The following is a 25,218-nucleotide window of genomic DNA, read 5'->3' as shown; positions in this document are numbered from 1 at the left end:
AACACATTTATCGGTAACCTGGATTCTTCCGGGGACCAAAGTCTCTGAACGGATAACAGACCGAGAATTCCTCCCCATCCGGATAGGCTGGCATCCGTGGTCACTATCGTCCAATATATTGGCAGAAATGACTTTCCCTGGCTGAGTATCGGAGACTGAAGCCACCAGACCAGAGACTCTCTGGTCTGTTTGCTCATTCGGATCCGATAGTCCAGAGATTCCGGATTCCGATTCCATCTGAGAAGAACCTCTTGCTGAAGAATTCGGGTATGGGACTGGGCAAATGGGACTGCTTCGAAGGAAGCCACCATCAACCCCAGAACCCTCATGCAAGTCCGAAGGAAAGACCAGCTGTTGGATAGTAACAACTGGACTGCTGATTGAATCTTCCGGAGTTTCCTTACCGGAAGGAAAACTCTTGTCCTGAGTGTGTCTAAAATTAGACCCAGATATTCGAGCCTCTGGGTGGGAACCAGAAATGACTTTTGCTGGTTCACCAGCCACCCGAATTCCTGTAAAGAAATTATAGTAATTTCTAGATTTTGTAGCAGGGTCTGAGGAGACTCTGCATGAAGCAGGAGATCGTCTAGGTAACCTAGAATCGATATGCCTCTTTGGCGCAGTAGTGCCAACATTGGGGCCAACACTTTCGTGAAGACCCGAGGAGCCATGGCGAGACCGAAAGGTAACGCCACAAACTGATAGTGGTTCTCTTCTACGGAAAAACGTAGAAATAGCTGATGTCCTGCGAAAATGGGAATGTGAAGATAGGCGTCCTTGATGTCTATGGACACTAGGACATCCCCTGAATGCAGGAAGGCTGCTACTGTGAGAATGGACTCCATCTTGAATTTTCTTATGTTGAGAAAGGAATTGAGTGCCCTTAAGTCCAGAATTGGACGCACTTTGCCCTCTTTCCTGGGTATTGTAAATAGGTTTGAATAAAACCCCTGAAAGCGTTCTGTCCAAGGAACGTGGACTACCACTCCTTGTTGTAGTAAATCCGTGACTGCTCTCCGCAGATCTTCTAAACAATCCGGGGATAGTCGGATATTGGAAGGGAAGAATCGCGCCGGTGGGAGAGATCGAAACTCGATCTTGTACCCTGACCTTATGATTTCGCAAACCCACTTGTCCGGGATTCTGGAAAGCCATGGATCCGGGAACCGGCAAAGACGTCCCCCCACCCCAGTTATGGGTGGGGGCGCACCTTCAGGCTTTGGACGACTTATCTTCAGGTCTGGAGGGGGCGGGCTTTTGCTTGCCCGACCAACGTCCCCTGAAGCCTCCTGAAGGAGCTTTGGAGGACTTAATATTTTCACCCGCGGGACGAAAAAACTTTTTGTGAGCAGAGAAAGAAGGCCCTCGTCTTTGACGAGTTTCTTTACCCTTAGCATTTTGCGGTAAAAAGGTGCTCTTTCCACCCGTGAGATCCTTAATGATCTCATCTAAGTTGGCTCCAAATAAACGTTCTCCTAAAAAGGGGATATTAGCCAGTGCTTTTTTGGAACCTTGGTCGGCTAACCAACCTTTTAGCCACAGTGTACGCCTGAGAACCACTGCTGAAACTGATGCTCGCGCCAATAATGGAGTGGCGTCTAACGCTGCATCACACACAAACTGTAACCCCTGTATCATCTGTTCCAACAAATCCGATACCGCCTGGGGGACCTCTTCTAAGTCCCGGCGTAACCATTTGGTCCATTCGGTTACAGTCTGCGAAACCAGCCCAATAGCAATTATTGGTCTGAAAGCTGATCCAATCAAGGAAAACATGGTGCGAGACATAGCTTCTATCGTGCGATCCACCGGATCTTTAAAAGACGGAGCGTCTTCTAATGGAATAACCGTGGCTTTATTCAATCTAGCAATTGGTGAATCCACCACAGGTGGTTCTGTCCATTTCTTAATGAGGGTTTCCTCAAACGGATAACGCCTGTTAATGCGTTTAGAAATAGCAGAAGTGCGTTTTGGCAGACTCCATTCTTCTTTGATTGGATTGCCAAAACATTTGGGCAATGGAAAAACCTTCGCCACTTTGATGCGTTTTTAGTCCCAAAGGGAATTTCAGTTTCAGCTATTTCAGATGGAGTACCCTGTAATCTTAAGGTTTCTTGAACAGATACAATGAGTGCGTTTACCAACGCTTCCTCTCGGGCTATGGCTGATGCCGAAACATCCTCCTCACTGTCTGAAGAGACAGTACCCGAGACACCAATCCCAGATGAGGTACCTGCAACTGCAGAAATAGGCTCAGATTCTGAATCCGAAGTTTCAGATTTTAATATGGGGTTAGGCGGGGGCTTGCGCCCTGTCCCTGACAAGCCACTTCCACCCGGGACACAAAAGTTTCCATAATAGCTGACAATGATTCAATTGTCAGTGGGGTGCTGGAGGATCCTGCAGACCCCTCGAAGGGATCTGGTGGAGATACACGAGTGGCAGGGCCCATGTTAATCCAGGACACTTTGCCAGTAAAAAAGAAAAAACATTTTTTTTTTTTTATGTGTATCCCCCTAGCGCAATAGCGCCCCTCAGAGTACCTGCTTCTTGATCCCCACAGAGAGAGCGAGAGAGGGACCCTCAAGGCTCACCACCCGATGCAGAGAAGTTTCCAACCAACTGCAGTCAGCGTTTGTCTTTACAGACTGGAAAGAGCTGTGTTCGTTTTCCCGGGTAGAAAGGAAGTGGCTCCGCCCCCTGTGTACGCCTTCCGGCGTTCCCAGCTCTCCACGAGGTTAGCTGGGCTATTCAAACATGGCCGCCCCCATACAGGAGACAATAGACTCCAAAAACATGGCGGCCGGCGTGACCTGAGCACATTTAGGCACCTGGTCTACAGCAAAATGGTGGCGGATTGCCGAAATATAGTTTTTCCCAGCACATCCACCTGCATATCTGCTAAATGGCGGTTTATCGATCTGCAGGAGGTCCACTACAATTAAGGTAGGATTATACCTCCTATGTCTGCTGCAATACTGCAGTCTGCTGGGTAGAGTGTTAGCTCTCAAACCAAGTCCACTTCCCACCAAACACATGCTGTATTTACAAGGGGGGACTTTTAGTGTCAGACAGATACTGACCATGTATGGAGGGGCCCATTTCCAAAACTGCCTCATAACGAGGGAAAAAAGGAAACATTTACTCACCATACCGAACCGACAGGCACCCTCTCTTCACAATACCCTCTCCACCGGGGTGGGGGGTTGTGGACCACTCCGGACGCCTCGACTCTCTGGTTCCTGGCGTCCAAGCGAGATTTTTAACTCGCAAGGTCAGTCCCTCCAATGGGACTCCGTCGCGGCCGACCCAGCGCGGAGCTCTGGTCTGCACGCGCTCGTAGGCAGAAACCGGGGTGACCACTGGATCTCAACATCCAGCCCGTCGCCCAGCCCCGCATACTTACTTGAATGTGTCGCGGCCGACCAAGCGCGATGCAATGGTCTGCGCGCGCTCGTAGGCCGGCTGGGGTGACCACTAGTGTCGCCCAGTCCGGCATATTTGCTTGAAGATCTCACAGGAAAAAACACTGGAGAAAACTACCTAAAAAATATTTTTTCTAAAAAAAATCTTGCCAGGACCAGAGATCCCAGCAAGGAACTTAGGTCCTTACTCCTGACTAGACAGAAAAAAACTGATTCTCTGTAGCAGACAGGAAGAGGATATACCCTCTGGGACTGCCCCTAGGGTGGAGCCAGAACGTTTTTTCTTTCTGCCTAGTCCTACTCCTGCGGAGACAACATAACCCAGTTCTTGTGAATCAAGAAGACTACGTCTGTCAATGAGCGACAGAGAAAAGTGCCGGAGTGCAAAGAGCACATAGGGCACAAGGGATTTTGATCCCTCCCAAATCTAGCGAGTCTGAGAGGGGTAAGGTAAAAGCGATGAAGGATGTACAGTTGAGTCAAACGATCAGAGAGCCTGTGAGAAACCAGTTTAGGGGCATCTAAAGCCTCCTCCCATTCCTCATCTTCCAGGGCGCCCACATCCCCCTCCCAGGGTCCCTTCAAGGCATATGCCAGCTTGGTTGAGGGAGGGAGATGGAGAATAGAGTAAAACAGGGCGGTCAACTGTTTAGGGTTCTGTCCCGTAATTACCTCAAGCACATCTATTGGGTCAGTCTGCGAGGAGGAATCCCTGAACTGTGTTCTAAACGCGTGACTGAGTTGTAGATATCTAAAGTACATATGGTATGGAATGTTGAAGTCGGCCTGCAACTGCTCAAACGATTTGAGGGCAGTGTGAGCAAGGGTGTGGTGGAGCAGGTAGATCCCCCGGGAGCTCCACACATGTGAGTCGGGGACAGACATGAACTCAGGCAGGGAGGAGTTGTGCCACAGGGGTGTGAAACCATCATGCATAAGAAGGTCCACCGAGCCGAGACCACCTCCCAGATCCGATGATACTGAAACAGCGATCCCCGGGCGTCCCCACCCCCACCGGACAACCAAGCAAAGCACTCAGCGGGTTGGAGGAGGGGCGAGACCAAGCCGGGCACATCAGCCACAGGGCTCTATCTCTGTCAGTGTTGGTCAGATGAAAGAAGTGGGATAGCTGGGCCGCCAAATAATAAGCACCGAAGTCCGGGAGCGCAACTGCCCCTAGATTAGTGGGGTTCTGGAGTTTTCAGGTTTACACGTCCCATAACACCCAGAGGCAGTCCACACCTGTATCCTACCCTTAATAAGGTCAAAGAGGGGTTGGAGGTTTTTAGGGACATAGTCGAGTTGATGATTGGTCACCTGGATCCCTAGGTACTTAACGCAGCTGACCCTCCACAAAGGGAGGTCAGCACTGGTTCGGGACGGAGGGGAGGGGGGTCAAAGGGGAGTATCTGGGAATTGTCCCAGTTCATTTTCAGTCCAGAAAAAGAGCCAAAGGAGTCAATGAGGGAAAGGGCCGTCGCCATTTGAGACATCAGGATCAGCTAGGTACAGCAGCGTATCATCTGCATACATGCTGATCTTCTCCTCAAGAGTGCCCAGCCTAAGGCCCACAATACCAGGATGTGCCCTGATGGCCACAGCCAGGGGCTCCGCCACCAAGGTGTATAAAAGTGGAGAGAGGGGGCATCCTTGCCGCGTCCCCCTAGCAAGGGGGAACGGGTCGGAGACCCTTGTCCTGATGTTTTTAGTGAATATTGTTTTGATAAGCATTTGCGCAAATTATCACATTGCCTAAAAGATCAGTAGCACTTCATTTTATTTTACTGATTGTATGTTTTCAGAAAATGTATTGTTTGGGTGTCTATTACAAATTCTGAAAATTGTAAGTGAAAAAATAAGTCCCAGATTTCTAGAGTAATTTGCCTATTTACAGTTTTGTATACCTTAGATTTTTGCCATTTCCCAAAAAGGCACAACGTAAAGTTTACAAATATTACGTTTTAGCCTTTATATTTAGTAGGTATTTAACAGGAATTTTGAAATTTGTGTCTGCTAATGATGATTTTAGTGTATTTTTTACCAAACTGTTACTTTGATAAACATTCGCGCAAATGATAGGAGCAGGAAAAAAAAACAAAAAAAAAAACATTACCACCCATTTTTTTGCATTCTTACAGTCCTGTGCTTTTAAAACATGCATGGTTTGGAGGGGCCCTAAAAAATCTGTAGGTGAAAAACGATAACCTTCAGATTATTAGAGTAAGCTGCTTATTTACAATTTAGTGTACCTATTGTTTTTACCATTTTGCAAAAAGGCGCAGTGGTGACCTGACATACTGGGTGAACTGTCTTCTTATATTTCTGGGGTATACATGTATATATGACTAAAACAAGTACTTCACAGAGTTAAAAAAAAAAACAAAAAAACACATACCACATCAATCCTCTTTAGATCAGGAGTTCCATTTGGATTGATTGGAATATCTTTGCTACCAATGCAGAGCTGCAGATAAAGAGAAAATATTAGTTATATAAACTAAAGAAGTATGTAAAATATTTTTTTCACAAAGTAGAGGACCATAGGGTCTACTATGACCTACTTCCACACCAAGCTCCAGTTTATAAAAAAAAAGTCCTACTCCAGTGGCTTATACCACTGAGGTCTGAAAAAAAATAAGGTAATATATAGGAGAAATAAGGCCACAGAGATTTAGTAAATGCTTGAAATACTTGGTGGTGGTAATAGACAAAACACAACTGCAAGTACTGTTGATGCACTAGCTCTGCCATCTCTCACCCCAAGTCCTTAAGTTTTCTGCTTTAAAATTATGTCAAATAGTTGGAGTTATACATGAGAAATCAGTATGATCCATCTATTGCGGAGATCTTACAACAGCAAAACTGTGCAAGTACTGTCCCTGGTTGAGATAAACTATTAGATTATTAGATATTAAAGCGGACCTCTGGGCACAACATTTTTCACTTAACTGTATTTCCCAAAAAACACAAATTATACAAATGCACCAAATGCCTTTGTAAACCAATATTACCTTTCTGCACAACCTGTGCAGAAAACAGAGCCATGGTTGGTACTTAACAGGTCCTCCACACTAGAGGCTATCGGCAGAAAACTACAAGGGTGCAGTAATAAGACCAGTCACCTTGCACAAGGTGTAAGTGCAGCAGGGTCCAGACTTAACTGGAGGAAGCTCCTGCAAAGTGGCAAAATGTAGACGGAGTCTCATGCTGGAAACTGCAGCATAAATGTAACAATGCAAGGACTAGTGACTACAAAAACACTTTTACACTATAAACATCATTAAAGTGGAACTTTACTCATAATTAATGTTCTTTAACAAAAAAACATACAGTGGGTACGGAAAGTATTCAGACCCCCTTAAATTTTTCACTCTTTGTTATATTGCAGCCATTTGCTAAAATCATTTAGGTTCATTCTTCTTCCTCATGAATGTACACATAGCACCCCATACTGACGGAAAAACACAGAATTGTTGACATTGTTGCAGATTTATTAAAAAAGAAAAACTGAAATATCACATGGTCCTAAGTATTCAGACCCTTTGCTCAGTATTTAGTAGAAGCCCCCTTTTGATCTAATACAGCCAGTATTTTGGGAAAGATGCAACAAGTCTTTCACACCTGGATTTGGGGATCCTCTGCCATTCCTCCTTGCAGATCCTCTCCAGTTCTGTCAGGTTGGATGGTAAACGTTGGTGGACAGCCATTTTTAGGTCTCTCCAGAGATGCTCAATTGGGTTTAAGTCAGGGCTCTGGCTGGGCCATTCAAGAACAGTCACTGAGTTGTTGTGAAGCCACTCCTTCGTTATTTTAGCTGTGTGCTTAGGGTCATTGTCTTGTTGGAAGGTAAACCTTTGGCCCAGTCTGAGGTCCAGAGCACTCTGGAGAAGGTTTTTGTCCAGGATATCCCTGTACTTGGCCGCATTCATCTTTCCCTCGATTGCAACCAGTCGTCCTGTTCCTGCAGCTGAAAAACACCCCCACAGCATGATGCTGCCACCACCATGCTTCACTGTTGGGACTGTATTGGAAGGTGATGAGCAGTGCCTGGTTTTCTCCACACATACCGCTTAGAATTAAGGCCAAAAAGTTCTATTTTGGTCTCATCAGACCAGAGAATCTTATTTCTCACCATCTTGGGAGACCTTCAGGTGTTTTTTTCTAGCAAACTCCATGCGGACTTTCATGTGTCTTACAAAGAGGAGAGGCTTCCGTCGGGCCACTCTGCCATAAAGCCCGACTGGTGGAGGGCTGCAGTGATGGTTGACTTTCTACAACTTTCTCCCATCTCCTGACTGCATCTCTGGAGCTCAGCCACAGTGATCTTTGGGTTCTTCTTTACCTCTCTCACCAAGGCTCTTCTCCCCCAATAGCTCAGTTTGGCCGGACGGCCAGCTCTAGGAAGGGTTCTGGTCGTCCCAAACGTCTTCCATTTGAGGATTATGGAGGCCACTGTGCTCTTAGGAACCTTAAGTGCAGCAGAAATCTTTTTGTAACCTTGGCCAGATCTGTGCCTTGCCACAATTCTGTCTCTGAGCTCTTCAGGCAGTTCCTTTGACCTCATGATTCTCATTTGCTCTGACATGCATTGTGATCTGGAAGGTCTTCTATATACAGGTGTGTGGCTTTCCTAATCAAGTCCAATCAGTATAATCAAACACAGCTGGACTCAAATGAAGGTGTAGAACCATCTCAAGGATGATCAGAAGAAATGGAAAGCACCTGAGTTAAATATATGAGTGTCACAGCAAAGGGTCTGAATACTTAGGACCATGTGATATTTCAGTTTTTCTTTTTTAACCGCTTGCCGCCCGCCCGCCGTCATATGACGGCGGAGCGGTGCGACCATTATCCTGGGCCGCCGTCATATGACGGCGGCACTTTAAGCAGGGCAGGCGCGCGATCGCGTGCGCGCCGCCCTGCACTGCCGGTGTCGGGGTGTCCCCGGGACACCCCCCGTCACCGGCAGGGGGGAAACAGCCAATGGGCGTGGCTGTTTCCCACGTGATCGGCTGTGTTCCAATGACACAGCCGATCACAATGAAGGCGCCCACAAGATGACCGCGCATGCGCGATCGGGAGCGCGCAGCGCGGTCATGTCGGTGGCACTGTGTTCCGTAGGAACACAGCTGTCACCTGCGGTAGTAAACAGTCACTGACAGTGACTGTTTACTATGTGATCGGCTGTGAATCCATTCACAGCCGATCACAAAATGTAAACAAAGAGCAGTAACTCAGTGTTACTAGCTCTTCTCTCCTCATACAGTTTCCAGTATGAGGGGAGCAGAGCTAGAAATAGTGAGTTACTGCTCTGTACACATGTCACAAAGTAAAAATCACACTAATAAAAGGTCCCCACACAGTCCTCAGCCCCCCCCAATGTCACCTGTCACCCAACAGTCACCTCATCAGTGCCCAGAAATTGACACCCATAACGTTCACATGTGAGCGTAGCGATCACGGGCAGAATCACCGCGATTCTGCCCGCGATCCGGAAATCATTGCAAATCGCGGGACGCCTGTGCGTTGCCCCTGATTTGCAATAGCACCCCAAACGCTGTGCGATGTTGCCGCCATTTCCGCCTGCCGAATCGTGGTAACATCGCGCAAACATCGCATGACGCCCAAAAAAGGTACAAGAGTTTCTTTGGAGCCTCATGCGTTGTTTGCGCGATGTTACCTGGATTCGGCAGGCGGAAATCGCAGCAACATCGCACAGCATTTGGGGTGCTATTGCAAATCACGGGCAACGCACAGGCGTCCAGCGATTTGCAATGATTTCTGGATCACGGGCAGAATCACAGTGATTCTGCCCGTGATCGCTACGCTCACATGTGAACATAGCCTAAAGTTCACCGGTCACCAGAGACTGCCATCAGTACCGCCGTGCACCATCGCCCGTCACCTGTCACCCATCAGTGACCATCGCCCGTCACCTGTCACCCCATCAATCACCGTCACCTGTCACCCCATCAGTCATCGTCACCTTTCACCCCATCAGTCATCGTCACATGTCACCCCATCAGTGATTGTCATCTGTCACCCCATCAATCATCGTCACCTGTCACCCCATCAATCATCGTCACCTGTCACCTCATCAATCATCATCACCTGTCACCTCATCAATCATCGTCACCTGTCACCCCATCAGTCATCGTCACCTGTCACCCCATCAGTCATTGTCACCTGTCACCCCATCAGTCATTGTCACCTGTCACCCCATCAGTCATCGTCACCTGTCACCCCATCAGTCATCGTCACCTGTCACCCCGTCAGTCATCGTCACCTGTTTGCCATATACATGCAATCACTTACTGACCGCCTAACGACTATATGCGTCGGCCATTAAAAGCTAAATACTGGGGTTATGGCAGCAGATAGCCCCCATAACCCCGGTATTTTTTGAAACGGCGGGCGGTCGGCTTTCAGATAAGGGTGGTCCCAGTGGCGGATTTGCCGCGGAATTACCCTTACGGTGCAGGGGAAGAGGTGCCCCCCCCCCTCCTGCCACGTCCCAGACGTTTTCCCAGCTTACCGGACCCGCCGGCAGCGGGGAAAACTATCCGGTCCCGGATCCTCAGAGACAGGAAGTCGAGTGAGGGCAAAATGGCCCTCATTCAACTCTATGGTCTTGGAGGACCGGAGCTACGTCAAAAGACGTTGCCTAGCAACCGGTTTAAAGGGCCGCTTTTTTTTTTTGCTTTTTTTTTTTCCTCTTTCAACAATTTTTTTTTTTTTTTCTTTTTTAGTGTAGTTGTGAGGTCTTTTTGACCCCAGATCTCACAATAAAGAGGACCTGTCATGCCTATTTCTATTACAAGGGATGTTTACATTCCTTGTAATAGGAATAAAAATGATCAAAACATTTTTTTTTTTAAACTGTGTAAAAATAAAAAAATAATAAATAAAATAAATAGGAAAAAAAAAAAAATTAAAGCGCCTTGTCCCCGTTAGCTCGCGCGCAGAAGCAAACGCATACGCAAGTCCCGCCCACATATGTAAACGGTGTTAAAACCATACATGTGAGGTATCGCCGCAATCGTTAGAGCGAGTGCAATAATTTGAGCCCTAGACCTTCTCTGTAACTCTAAGCTAGTAACCTGCAGAAATTTTTAAAATGTTGCCTATGGGGATTTTTAAGTACCAATGTTTGGCACCATTCTGTGAGCATGCGCAATTTTGAAGCATGACATGTTGGGTATCTAATTACTTGGCGTAACATTATCTTTCACATTATGGAAAAAAATTGGGCTAAATTTACTGTTTTCTTATTTTTTAGTTCAAAAAAGTGAATTACTAATTTGCAAAATTTTATGACATAAACAAAGAAAAATGCGTTTTTTCACGATATTTTCAGTCTTTTTTTATTTATAGCACAAAAAATAAAAAACCCAGTATTGATCAAATACCATCAAAAGAAAGCTCTATTTGTGTGAAAAAAAGGACACAATTTTTGTATGGGTACAGTGTTGCATGACTGAGTAATTCTCAGTCAAAGTGTGAGAGCGCTGAAAGCTGAAAATCGGTCTGGGCAGGAAGGGGGTGAAAGTGCACTGTAGGCAAGTGGTTAATAAATCTGCAACAATTCTGTGTTTTTCCGTCAATATGGGGAGCTGTGTGTACATTCATGAGGAAGAAGAATGAACTTAAATGATTTTAGCAAATGGCTGCAATATAACAAAAAGAGTGAAAATTTTAAGGGGGTCTGAATACTTTCCGTACCCACTGTACATTCCACATTAATAATTATGCTACCAAAATGTGTGTGCTGTAAATTGCTTCCAGCATTGCTTCTGTGTCTTCTTTTGTTTTGTTGGGCCGCCATTTTGTTGAAGTCCAGAGAAGCTACTTCCTTATTGAAAGCCCCCTCTCCCCCTCTCCTTGGTCACAAAGACATATGCCATAATGAAAATGTGTGTCTTTCTAGCCCTGATTGTATGTCTTGGGTTAGAGAAAGGATGACAGAAGCTTTACATTGCTCAGTCTCAGAGAGCTGTGCTGCTGAGGGAGAAAGGACAGAATATCAGGGAGATAAAACAATATCCTTGTATGTTTAACTGTTTTGTGTGTCATCCTGGCAGAAGATTTTGTCCTGTCACCTCTTCTGCTTTTTGTTCCCTCTCCCTAATCTGTGTTTCCTCTTCAGTCTGTTGCATTCCTGATGCTTTCTCCCTTCCCCTTGCATTCCTGATGCTTTCTCCCTTCCCCTTTCCCTCAGTATCAGAGCTGACAGCAGATTAACCTCTAGAAACTCAATGATTTTAGGCAATGTCAAAAATAGAAAGCAACTGAGCATATGCAAAGCAGGGTAAGACAATACATTACTGGATTGTAAAAAGTATAGACACTTGTTTTTTAAGTTTTACATACCTATACCTACAAAAGGAGCCAACCTGAAGTGATCTATTAAAACCTAATTTTCTGACTAAAGTTAAACTTTAACCACTTCCGGGACCGCATACCGTGTATTTACGTTGCTACTTTAATGTTAAATACCGGTGTTATCACAGCAGATAGCTTCCATAACCCTGGTAAGTGGTCCCAGCGACAGATTCGCAACGGGATCACTTCTTATAGACAGCGAGAGAGGTGCCCACCTCCCTTCCGTGTCGTTTTCCCAGCTTACCGGAGAAATCCGTAGCGGGAAAATTATCCGGTCCTCCCAAGTGCTGTGCAGGAAGTCGAGTGAGGGCAAACAGGAATAAAAATGATCAAAAAAAAATTTTTTTTTAAAGCGACAATGTAAAAATAAAATAAATAAGAAAAAAAACTTTTTTTTAAAGTGCCCCGTCCCTCCAAGCTCGCGCACAGAAGCTAACGCATATGCAAGTCATGCCCACATATGTAAACTGTGTTCAAACCACACATGTTGGGTATCTCCATGATCGTTGTAATGAGAGCAATTCTAGCCCTATACCTCCTCTGTAACTCTGAACTGGCAACCTGTAGAAATTGTTAAAGCGTCGCCTATGGAAATTTTTAGGTACCAATGTTTTTTACCATTTCACGAGTGTGCACAATTTTTAAGCATGGCATGTTGGGTATCAATTTACTCAGCCTAACATTATCTTTCACAATAAAGAAAAAAAATTGGGCTAAATTTACGGTTTTATTTTTTATCTAAAAAAAAGTACTGCAACAATCTCCATTTTATTCTTTAGGGCAGTGGTCCTCAACCCTGGCCTACAGGGCCCACTAACAGGCCAGACTTGCAAGATAACTGAAATACATCCAGGTGATATCATTTGCTGCTCAGTGATTGCAGTACTCTAGTCTGCATCTCCCCAAGGTAATACCTAAAATCTGGCCAGTTAGTGGGCCCTGTAGGCCAGGGTTGAGGACCACTGCTTTAGGGTCTCTGCTTAAAAAAAATAAAAGTCTGGGGGTCCTAAGAAATTTTCTAGCAATAAAATCCTTTCCTCTGATGTTCATTGACATCACAGCTCCAGAATCTTCTTGACCATTGGGTAGGACACTAGGCAGAAAAAAAAAACTTTCCCATGCCTATGGGGTAGTCCCAGGGGATATACTCTCTCCCCCCCCCCACTATAGGCACTCCGTTTTGTCGAAAGCAGTTTCAGATGAAATATAACCCAACTCAATAGAGCGGTGGGTTCTGTGTCCTTCAATGAACAACAGAGAAAAGGATTTTACAGTAAGACAAAAGTCCAATTTTCTCTTTCGTTTATTGATGGACACAGGTCCAGAATCTTCTTGATCATTGGGACGTCCCAAAGCAGTGTCAAACATGAGGGTGGGAAAAAACACAGCAGAAAAAATTCCCAAAGGCTAAACCTAGCCAACCAGGTAACAAGGTCGCTCAACCAGGAACAACTAGAGCTCACCTAAAAAACATACACTCTAAAAGAGAACTAGTCCTCTCAAACAGCAGGCTGCAAAACCTTGCGGCCAAAAGCAGCATCCGCAGATGCCAGTACATCTACTTTGTAAAATTTTGTGAAAGTGTGCACAAACGACAAAGTGGCTGCCTGGCAAACCTGCATCACTGACGCATGATGGCGTAAGGCCAAAGAGACACTAAGCACCTGCTTAGAGTGCGCTGTAAGAGGGAAAGGAGGAACCTGACTTTTGACTGAACAGGCTTGCACCACTGTCTGTTTGATCCATCTGGAAATGGACGCGGCAGACGAAGCTAACCCCTTGCGAGGTCCATCCGTAAGGACAAAGTGGGAGTCTGATTTCCTAAATGACTCGGTTGCCACCAGGTACACCCTGATGGCCCGAACCACATCCAGAGAATGCAAGGCAATCTCCTTAGGACACTTAGGCTTAGGACACATGGAAGGCAACACAATGTCTTCATTCAGATGGAAACTAGAGTCAACCTTAGACTTACAAGGGCGAAGAAACACTTAACTCTATGAACCACAAGACAAAGCAGCCAGCTCCCACAACCTGCGTGCAGAAGTAATAGCCACCAAGAAGGCTACCTTCTGGGACAATGCAAGCAGAGGAACCTCGTGAATATTTTCGAAAAGGCGGTTTCTGAAGAACCGACAGCACCAAGTTGAGATCCCACGGGGGCAACGGAGACTGCACTGCGGGAGCCAAGTGGCGAACCCCCTGAACAAAGGTGCGAACCAAAGAATGCGTAGCCAAAGGACGTTAAAAGAAAACCGCCAAGGCCAAAACCTGGCCCTCGATGGTACCCAAGGCCAGGCGCTGTTCCACACCTCTTTAGAGGAATGCCAAAATTTGAGCCACCAAAAAGGAACGGGGGAAAACCCCCAGAGACTCACACCACGCAATGTACGACTTCCAGACGTGATGGTAAATCTTCCTAGAGGTACATTTTCTAGCTTTTAACAGTGTGGGGATCAACCCCCTATCCTTTCAGCATCTGGCTTTCAACAGACAACCCATTAAGGCCAGCAACACTTCGGCAGGATGGAAGATTGGTCATTGAGCCAATTGGTCTTCCCTGAGAGGGAGTCTCCAAGGGACATCAGCGGCCAGCCGCACTAGATCCACGTACCAAGACCAACGAGGCCAGTCTGGGGCCGCTAGGATTACCAGAATTCCTTCTGCCTCGATCCGAAGTCTTGGCAGAAGTTTTAGAGGGGTAAAAGCGTATATATCAGACGATACTGGCCCCAAGGATCCACCAGTCCGTTTGTGGCGTCGGCCAGCGGATCCCAAGACTTCCCCACAAACCTCTACACCTTCCTGTTGGGATGAGAGGCCAACAGGTCCACCTCAGGAGTTCTACACCGGAGACAAAGCTGATAAAACACCTCCGGAATGAAGCGACCATTCCCCCTGGTCCAACGCCCATCGACTGAGGTAATCCGCTTGCCAATCTTCCACTCCTGAAATATGGACAGCAGAGAGGGCTGGAACAAAACGTTCTGCCCACCATAATAAGCCAGCTACTTCCCGAGCTGCTAGGACACTTTTTGTGCCTCCTTGGAGATTGACATATGCCACAATGGTGGCATTGTCCGATTGAATCCGTACCGGGCACCATTGAAGACGAACCGTCCAATAGGCCAGACAAAGTCTGATTGCCCGTAGTTCCAGTATATTGATCAGTAGTCTGGACTCCTCCGAATACAATTCATGCCCAAGACACCTCCCCACCTGGACAAGCTAGCATCCGTGGTGACTACCGTCCAGAGCCAGAGAGCAAAGCCACCAATTCAGGGACCCTCTCGTACCCCAGCTGAACAGAATCAGAAGGTCTAGAGACTGTGGATTCTTGTCCCACTTGGCAAGAATCTCTCTTCAGTGGTCTCGTGTGGAATTGCGCAAACAGAACCGCCTCAAAAAAGGTAGACACCATCAGGCTCAGCACTGGCATGCAAGTCCTGAGATACGACCGACTGCTGGACAACAGAAGTCGAATTGCATCCTGCAGCTTCTGGAGCTTGTCCAGCGAAAGAAACACCCTGTCTGAGGCCGAGTCCAGGGTCAGACTTAGATAGTCCAACTTGGTGGACGGAACAAGAGCAGACTTCTGGAAATTCAATGTCCAACCGAACTCCTGCAGAGTCAACACATTGATTTCCAGGTTGTCCTTAACAGCTGTCGGGAACTCTGCTCGCAGAAGAAGATCGTCCAGGTACCACAGTACCGCAATCCCCCGCTGTAGCAACAATGCTAACACCGGGGCCAACACTTTTGTGAATACCCGAGGAGCTGAGGCGTGACCAAAGGGTAACGCCACAAATTGATAATGCTCCTCTTCCACAGCAAAGCGAATGAAGCACTGATGACCGACATATCGGATATGGAGGTAAGCGTCCTTGATATTGTTAGAGGCCAGAAGATCCCCTTGATGAAGGGATGCCAATAACATACGAATGGACTCCATCAGGAACTTCTGTACCGACACAAAGCGGTTCAGGGCTTTGAGGTCCAGGATAGGATGAACTTTGCCTTTCTTCCTGGAAACTGTAAACAGGTTTAAATAAAAAACCCCAAAAACGTTCCAAGTTTGGAACTGGTACAATCGCCCCTTGCAGTAGCAAATCTTATACCGCCCTGAAGAGACCAGGGGACAAACGCAGGTTGGAAGGAAAAAACCTCTCGAGGATAAGACCGAAATTCGATCTTGTAGCCGGGACCGAATCAGCTTGTGGACCCACCTGTCTTTAATCAGGGATATGGGCGAGGGCGCCCCTTCAGGCAGAAGAGACCTTGTCTGAAGGCCTGGAAGGACCTGCTCTTGGCTTACCAAGCCACGGCCTCTTGGATCCTCCGGAGGCGGACCTAACGGATTTTGATTCTTTGTCTTGAGATCCTGTCATGGACAGCCTAGAAACGAAGGGAGCCGCATCCAGAGAGACATCACAGATAAACTGCAACCACTGGATCAACTGGTCCGCCAGCTCCGCAAAGGCAGAGGGAAGCTTTTCCCTCTCCAGATCCTGGCGCAAAAGCTTTGCCCACTCTGTCAAGGTCTAGGACACCAAAGCAATGGTGAACACCGGCCTAAGGACTGAACTAGCCACAGTAAATGTGTCGGACCAAGGTCTTCGCTCTCAAAAGGGTCTTTAAAAGCTGGAGACTCTTCCACCACAATTAGAGTGGATTTATTTAGCCTGGAAACCTGAGAATCCACCACAGGTGGGACTGTCCACTTTTTAAACAGGGACTCTTCAGAGGGATACCTTTTAGCGAAATGCTTAGGTACCGCCACATTGCGTTTAGGACAAACCCACTGACTCGCGACAATTTTGACAAAAAACATTTTACGCTTTTAATGATTTTCGGGTGCCGAAGGTGACCGGCACCTCCGACGCAGCCGCATCCTCCATTTTTAAAGTTTCCCGCACCAATACACTTAATGCATCCACCAGCGTTTTTTCATGCATGGCTGTAGTAGAAGAGGAATCAACCTCACTATCAGAGCACTCCGGATGAGTGGACACAGACCCAGTAGGGCAACTTGCGCCCGCGGCAGCCAGATCAGACGCAGGATCTGAGGAGACAGAGGAGGCAGGTGAAGGAAGTGGATGCTTTTTGATGGGGAGATTATGCAAGACCACATCAACCTTAGACACTAAGGACTCCAGGGCCGCTGCATTGCAGACAGGGTGGACTGGGACCCAGAAAGGCCTGCTGCCTCTGAGATGGGGTCAGGTGGTGAAATGTTATCCAGGGACTCCATGGTTAACTAGGGAAACCACACAGGCAAAAACACTGCTATGTGACCCCCCCCCCGCCGCCACAGGTCCCAGCACAACCAGCCGCTGCTATAGCAGAGAGTGGGAGAGCCGCAGCAAGGCACCCACAGGAACTCGTTACCCCCAAGTCAGGCACAGAACAGAGCGCCAGATGCTGCACACCATGCGGCGATCAGAGAAAAAGAGGCTGTCAGGAGTCAGCACTAGAGGTCCACCACCTGCAACCACTGCCCATAAGGTTTTAAAAACATGGCCGCCACTCTATTCAACGGGAAACCACAAGATAATGGCTGCCGGACTACACAAATATGGCCGCCGATACATACATACATCCAGCCATCCACAACAAAATGGCAGCTCCACTGATTCACAGGGGACATTTTGACAGTAAAGGGGGGACCTGGCAGAAGCTCACACCAGGACAACTTCCCCTAAAAACCGCGCGTTTGGCTGCCAGCGACGTGCCCCCCCCCCGCCCCCTTACCTGCTTAACACCCCCAAAAGGAACCTGGACAGGTATGGCCATCCCCTTGGGGTGGGGGGGGGTTAAGAAAGGGGGAGATAGGTGTGGGTAGATAGGGGGTGGTCCACAGGGGACACTGATATATGGGGGGGGAGGGCGCTGTGTGGGGGGGATGGGAACCGGGGGGGGTTTGACCCTCCCAGGGACGGGATGTTCACCCCAAAATGCCATCAGGGAAAGACACTACTTACCAGACCATGGAACCGGGTGGGCACTGCTTCTGGCAGGCCACTGCACCATCCGAATGGGGGTCCCGCGGGGAAGGAGGCACCCTGCGTCTCAGGTCGTAAACGCCCTCACGTGACGTTTTACTCGCAGGCCAGCCCCTGTCCAGTGGGGCTAAGTCGTGGATGACCTAGCACAGAGCTGAGGCCTGCACACGCTCGCTGGCTGGACTTGGGAGACTGTACAGATCTAGAATATCCAGTCCGTCGCCCAGTCCAGCAGTTGATTGTAGTTCTCACAGGAAGAGAAAATGATAATAAAAAAAAAAAAAGAAAAGTAAAAAAATTCAGTTTAAAGAAAGAAAGAAAAAACAAATGCTCGGACCAGAGATCTCAGCAAGGAACTAGGCCCTTACACCTGACTAGGCAGAAAAAAACTGAGTGAATATAGCAGGGAGGCTGGAAGTATATCCCCTGGGACTGCCCCATAGGCATGGTAAAGTTTTTGTCCTGCCTAGTGTCCTACACCTGCAGGGGGCAGCATAACCGAATGGTCAAGAAGATTCTGGAGCTGTGTCCGTCTATGAATGAAAAAGAAATACTGATTTTTAACTTGTAAACAACAAGTGTCAGAAATGGGCTTGGTAAACAACAAGTGTCAGAAATGGGCTTGGTCCTAAGTGGTTAATTAAATTTGTAGCAAGATGATCCCTACCAATATACAGGTGCATTTCAAAAAAAATTAGAATATCATCAAAAAGTTCATTTATTTCAGTAATTCAATTAAAAAAATGAAACTTGTATATTTTATATCGATGCGTTACACACAGAGTGATATTTCAAGCATTTCTTTTTTATTTTGAGGATTATGGCTTTCAGCTAGTGAAAACCCAAAATTCAGTATCTCCGAAAATTAGATTATTACATAAGACCAATAAAAAAACATTTTTAATACAGAAATGTGGGCTTACTGAAAAGTATGTCCCTGTAGAGTAGAGTATGCACTCACTGCTTGGACGGGGCTCCTTTTGCATAAATGACTGTATCAATGTGGCATGGCATGGGGGTGATCAGCCTGTGGACCTGCTGAGGTGTTATGGAAGCCCACGTTTCTTTGATTGTAGATTTTAGCTTATTTACATTGTTGATTTTGTATGGAGTTTAGGTCAGGCGAGTTTGCTACCCAATTAAGCACAGTGGTAACATGATCATTAAACCAGGTATTGGTACTTTTGGCAGTGTAGGCAGGTGCCAAGTCTGCAGGAAAATGAAATCAGCATCTCCATAAAGCTGGTCGGCAAAGAGAAGTATGAAGTGCTTTAGAATTTCCTCAGAGGGCTGCGCTGACTTTGGACTTGATAAAACACAGCGGGCCAACACCAGCAGATGACATGGCTCCTTAAATCATCGCGGACTGTGGAAAACTGTGCATTTCATTTGGAAATCAAGGTCACAGAGTCTGGAGGAAGAGTGGAGAGGCACAGAAACCAAGTTGCATGAGGCCGGTCCAGTGTGTCTTTTCCAAAATGATGATTTGGGGAGTCATGTCATCTGCTGGTGTTGGTCCACTGTGTTTTATCAAGTCCAAGGTCAGCGCAGCCCTCTACCAGACCTTTATTGAGATGCGGATTTCATTTTCCAGCAGGACTTCGCACCTGTCCACACTGCCAAAAGTACCAATACCTGGTTTAATGATCATGGTATCACTGTGCTCGATTGGCCAGCAAACTCGCCTGACCTAAACCCCATACAGAATCTGTGGGGTATTGTCAAGAGGAAGATGAGAGGCACCAGACCCAACAACGCAGATGACCTGAAAGCCACTATCAAAGAAACCTGGGCTTCCATAGCACCCCAGCAGCGCCACAGGCTAATCGCCTCTATGCCACGCTGCATTGATGCAGCAATTCATGAAAAAGGAGCCCTAACTAAGTATTGAGTGCATACTATACTGCACATACTTTTCAATAAGCCAACATTTCTTTTTTTTTTTTTTTTTTATTGGTCTTCTGTAATAATCTAATTTTCTGAGATACTGAATTTCAGGTTTTCACTAGCTATAAGCTGTAATAATCAAAATGAATAGAAAGAAATGCTTGAAATATATCACTCTGTGTGTAATGCATCTATATAAAAAATATGAATTTCACTTTTTGAATTGAATTACTGAAAAAAACAGATGCACCTGTATATGTAGCCACATGATCCCCTGATGACGTCAGCACGCCTGACGAAACGTGCGTCGGGAGCGTGAGACCGTAGAGTTCCGGTGGGGTGGAGCGCAGATGCGGAAGCGGCGTCCCATCCACCTGAAGTAGCCGAACAAATTGTTTATTGTGGCGTTTATCTTACCGCTATGTAGTAAGTGCAATACTTTTTAATTAAATCTGTTTACCTGACAATATTACACTATTGGAGTTTTCCTATTTTTTACAACATGATGTCCGGAGTCCCGGAGGTACCCATACATACTGGCCCACTACACACTTGATGTGAAGACAGTGTTAAGGAAAACCTGGAGCTCCTGTGGAGACATATGCTGGTTGTGACCCCCTGTAACTAAGGGGTCAACTTCTTCTGGTAAGAAGTATTTTATCCGAGCACTGGGTGGATGGTGATTGGTGAAGGCATTTTATATCAAGTTCAATTTGCTGCTGAGACAAGTAGTTTGCACCGAGCACTTTAAGGACTATATTTATTCATTTATTTATTTACCTATGAAAGGACTATAATAATGTATACATATTAACAGAATTGGTTTATTTATTAATGTGATTTATTTGAGATACATCACCACTTTTATGCACTATAGCAATTTATTGTGAGTCTAATTGCTGAGCGCAATAATTTTTTCCTTTATCGCACCTGTATATGTGATAAGGTGTAGCAACTGGATAACATAAGACATATTAAATACAGCACATAATATAAATGTAATATTTTAAATATCAAACATTCTGATCATGTGGGAAACCGACCTACCCATAGCAAGATCATTCCATAGGTATACACGTCTGTGGCAGCAGAAGCAGGCCGACCTTCCTTTACTTCAGGAGCTGTCCACAGTGGAAAACAAACTGTGGTGGCAGAACTCCTCTGCTCCTTTAGAAACAAGAATAAGTAAATAAACTAAATAAAATGACTGTGAAAAATCAATACACACAGGGGGGACAGGAGGAGAAAAATAAAAAGTAAAATAAAGTAGAAGAAAGGGGGAAGCAGGGTGTTTTAGATTATTTATAATAGTGGGTAATGTCCTATTCATAATTAAGGCCTCTGGGAATCCGGGTATCAAGTCTAAAAATCCAATAAACCTCCCTTTCTTTTCATACATCAAAGGACACAGAGCTATAAATCATAACATATGGGTTATATACCCACCTACAGGTGAAGGACACTGGCAACCAATCAGAAAGGATGCCCCCTATATAACCCCTCCTACACAGGAAGTACCTCAGTTGTTTTTCGCCAGTGTCTAAAGGTGATGGTCACGGTGGAGATTCTCTCCACATTTCTCTTCAAAGAAAGAAGATATGTTCTATACCCCAATCAAAGGTCACTGAATCTAAGGGGTTAGCTCTCAGATACATCTAAAACAGTCAATGGACTAAAAAGATGGTACCTGAACCTTGGGAAGCAGATATGAGGTTTTGCCTGTAATGCTGTCCTTTTTAAGCGCTGGACCCTGGGATCCGGACCCTTGGAATACCAAACCCCAAATGCACTCCGTGCAGGGTGCTCTACAGGTCCAAGCCCTGGCCTCTCTAAAACTAGGGGACCCAGTCCTTGAAGGTCGCCAAGACAAAGCTCGCCGTGAATGGTGAAGATTGGATTCCGGTTTTCAAACAGAATCCTGTGGCAGGACTGGTGAGTCCAATTTAAAACATTTACACATACAGTAAACCTTGAAGGTAAAAATTGCTGCATAATTTCAGATTGTAAATATTTTATGCACCCCTTTAAAAAGATAACAGAGGCCGAGTGCCATGTAAGTCTGCATGAGACTATGGATGATAAGCCTAGGTAAAAGACATCTTGTTAAGCATTTTTTCTGTGCTTGTTTTTCTGACACTGTTGTGGAAATTTAATTGTGGACATTTCTTTAGGATGTATTTGTGACGAGACCAACCTCGCCACATTGCATTGGAGAAGCCTGGTTGCTCGCCTGTTGCCTTTGGATTATGGACCGGCAGCTAAAGGGTTTATTTTACGGTGCAGAAGGATTTATTTCTCTCTTTCTGCACAGCCGTTCGGTAGATTCTATCTACCGAACAAACAGCCCCTGGTTCTAATTCGTATGGATTTGGTGAATGCAGGGAAATTTGGTAGTTTGTGTAGGTGAATGTTTTAACCCAGATAGCCATGCCATGGAGCATATTAGTGTAATTAAAGACTCTGGCTCCATGGCAATTAAACTGTACTTGTGTGGTCTGCATGCCATTCACCTCATAATGTGCCCTCAGACCTGAGCTATCTGGGGATATGTCACATGTCTGTGTTTAATGTATAAAAAGTAACTTTATGTATTTTAAAGCATATTATTGTATTTGGGTCCCCATGTGTGTAATGGAGTTTTGCCTTTGTCCTGGGAGATAATTGAATTACTTCTCCAATTGTCTCCAGGGCAGAAGGGAGAAAACCAGGATGCATTGTGGGGATGTTTTGCTTCTGTGAGTCTGTAATGTGATACATGTCTGTTTGTGTTACAGTCTTCCATTTGGTCCCCTAGGGGAGTGTCCACCAGGTGGGAGACCTGTATAAATACAGGGGCAGGTAGCCCTCAATAAACAGACCACTGCTTGACCTACAACACGGAGCCTTGTCTCGTTCTTGGGGGGATTCACTGTATGCTGTTGGAGACTGATTGCTAGGAGTGTAAGCTGATGTATGCTTTTCCTGTTCGTCTGCTAGCAGCCATTTGTGAGGTTCCAGGTTGGAGTGCTACTTGGTATCCAGTTCGGGAGTTTGGTGTTCTGCAGTAGCTGTGCCTGTCTCTCAGAAAGGGGCATATCGCCTAAACGGATTGTAACCCCTTGTCTGCTGAAACGGTCCGTTACAGTATTTTTAGTTAAATTGCCATAATGTCTCAGTGTCAGTTTACCGGTAATTGCTACGCACATCGAATATTGCTTTAACTGGCATTGAGGAAAGACCTGTTGGTGAAAACCTTCCATTAGACGGGATTGCATAATACTTGTAGCCTGATTGCAGCGCAAGGAGAGATCTATCGCACAAATACTGTATATTCCCGCCATCTGGGGCTCTATTTACTGCAGAGATGTGTTTGTGACGTAGAATTCTTATTGTTTTACCAATACTAATGGATGGCCTCTTTCAGTCATATTTGATCCATATGATTGAAATACTGCTGCTATTGTCTTCTGCAGATATAATAAAGTCCCATCCACTGGAACAAATAGCATGGTCACTATCAAATACGGTTTTCTATTAACTATATTTGATGGGATCCACTAACAGGTAATGAGTCTGTGAATTAACGTGGCTGAATCATGAGAAGCCATGTGCTTTGTCCTTTGTGGCAGTTGGGAGTCTCTAGATTCAGCCATGTTCATTCATAGGCATTCACTTCTCAGGTACGATTGTACTTTTTGAATGTATACATGTTCTGTGATTGGTGGTCTTGAAGCCACTCCCTGTTCACTAGCCCTCTTTTGTTCACTTGCTGTAAATAAACCAAGCTCTGCCCTGAGACACACAGAGGAAACACACACACAGACATTCACAGAAGGCACAGACCACACACACACATACAACCACTAACACCCATTCATGCATTCAGACACACAGACATTCACAGAAGCACACAGAGACTCTCACCCACACTCACGCACCCACAAATACATACATACACACACACATATACACGCATACATACCCGCAGAGAGACCCGGCAGATGGCATCAATATGACCCAGCGTGTCTCTTCCTTTCTTTGTCGCAGAGCGCTTGGTAAACCTTACTTTTCAGTACAAGGGATTAATGGCGTTTGGCGTGCATTAATATCTGCAGCAAAGTCTTCAGCGCACCGAGTGAGTTTCTATGCTCCAAGCTCTATTAATTTCCACAACAGACACACTGTTTTCACCCTATGCTGATTACCTAATAGGTATCAGCTGTGACAAACCAATGTGTGCATGAGACTATGGCTGTTAAGCTATGCAAAATTTATCTTGTTGAAAGCTCTGGCTTTTCCTCAGGGATTAAATGTGCTAATTATATCAATTAGTATTATATGAGCTTGTGCAGTTGTGGGATTGATGCAAAGTTTATTTAAACATTATTTGTTTGCCTATTGTTATCACATTGTTTTCTTGCCCTGGGCTGAACACCTGAAAAGTATTAGCTGTGATAAACAAAATTCAGCTTAAGCTGCTCTCACCCCATGGAAATCTTCCAATGGGGATACTAGTTCTGGTGACCTGGGGGTCCCCAAGAAATTCCATTAATTTGCAGGGATTTTCTCGTACTTCCTGTTTGGCTATGGGACAGGGGATGTAAAGGGAAATCTCCGCAAAGGGACACAGATGGGAAAAAAAAAAAAAAATCTGACAGGGGTTATAACCCTCCCTTAGTCTATTCAAAATGAAAAAAACTGGGTTTTTGTCTTACCGTAAAATCCTTTTTGCTGAGGTTCACTGACAAGCACAGCTTCAAATCTTCAGACCATTGGGCTTTATGATCTCTCTCTCTCTAGGAGTAGGACTAGGTGGAAATCTTTTTGGTTACGCCTCTGGGGCAGTCCCAGAGGGTATACCATCACTTCCTGCTGTAGGACTTCAGTTTGTAAGCAGCAGTGTAAGAAGAATATATAGCTCAACCCCAAGGAGGCGCAGGGCTGTGTCAGTCAGTGAACCTCAGAGAAAATATAATTTTTGTAAGAACTTACCGTAAAATCCTTTTCTATAAGTCCTCTGACAGTCGCCACCGATCCATATAAGCCTTCACTATTGGATAATGGCGCCCTCTGGAGGAGTAAGCTAGGCAGATAGAAATGTTAATACAAAACTTTTCTAAACTTAGACACACCTCTAGGGGACCGTCCCCAACCCTTATCCTTGATCCAGTTACAACTGGTCCTAAGGTTGTAGCAAGCAGTACCGGAAGGCAATAACCCCCAGATAAAAAAAAACAGAGGGGCAGGGGCGGTGACTGTACGGTAAGTCCTTACAAAAATTCTATTTTCTCTTACGTCCTCTGACAGTCGCCGCCGATCCATATAAGCCTTCCCTATTGTGACGTCCCAAAGCAGTGCAGGTGTGAGGGGTGGGAAGACGCAACCAACTGAAAAGGTAATGAAAAAACACCCCAAGGAAGAGACAGAAAAAAATATGTCTCAGCAAACAACCCCCGCACCTCAAAACTTTGCGGCCAAGGGAAGCATCCGAGGATGCCAAAACATCAGTTCTGTAGAATTTTGTGAAAGAGTGCACAGACGAC

The 25,218-nt window shown here is 45.9% G+C and overlaps 1 protein-coding gene across 1 annotated transcript in view; it reads right to left on the bottom strand.

Moving 5' to 3' along the window:
- The window catches only part of LOC309556304 (serine/threonine-protein kinase 31-like), a 417,430-nt gene that overhangs the window by 45,097 nt on the left and 347,115 nt on the right, over nt 1–25,218 (bottom strand). Inside the window, exons 15-16 of the mRNA XM_082258745.1 lie at nt 20,744–20,863; nt 5,821–5,889 (exon numbers count right to left, since the gene is read on the bottom strand). Coding sequence (XP_082114871.1) covers nt 5,821–5,889; nt 20,744–20,863 — 189 coding nt within the window. The remainder of the gene's footprint in view (nt 1–5,820; nt 5,890–20,743; nt 20,864–25,218) is intronic.

The sequence above is a fragment of the Pelophylax lessonae genome (assembly GCF_965119305.1).
Source record: "Pelophylax lessonae genome assembly, chromosome: 5".
NCBI classification, from domain to species: Eukaryota; Metazoa; Chordata; class Amphibia; order Anura; family Ranidae; genus Pelophylax; species Pelophylax lessonae.
The sequence above is the reverse complement of the archived record's forward strand: the minus strand, read 5'-3'. Positions and strand labels throughout refer to the sequence as shown.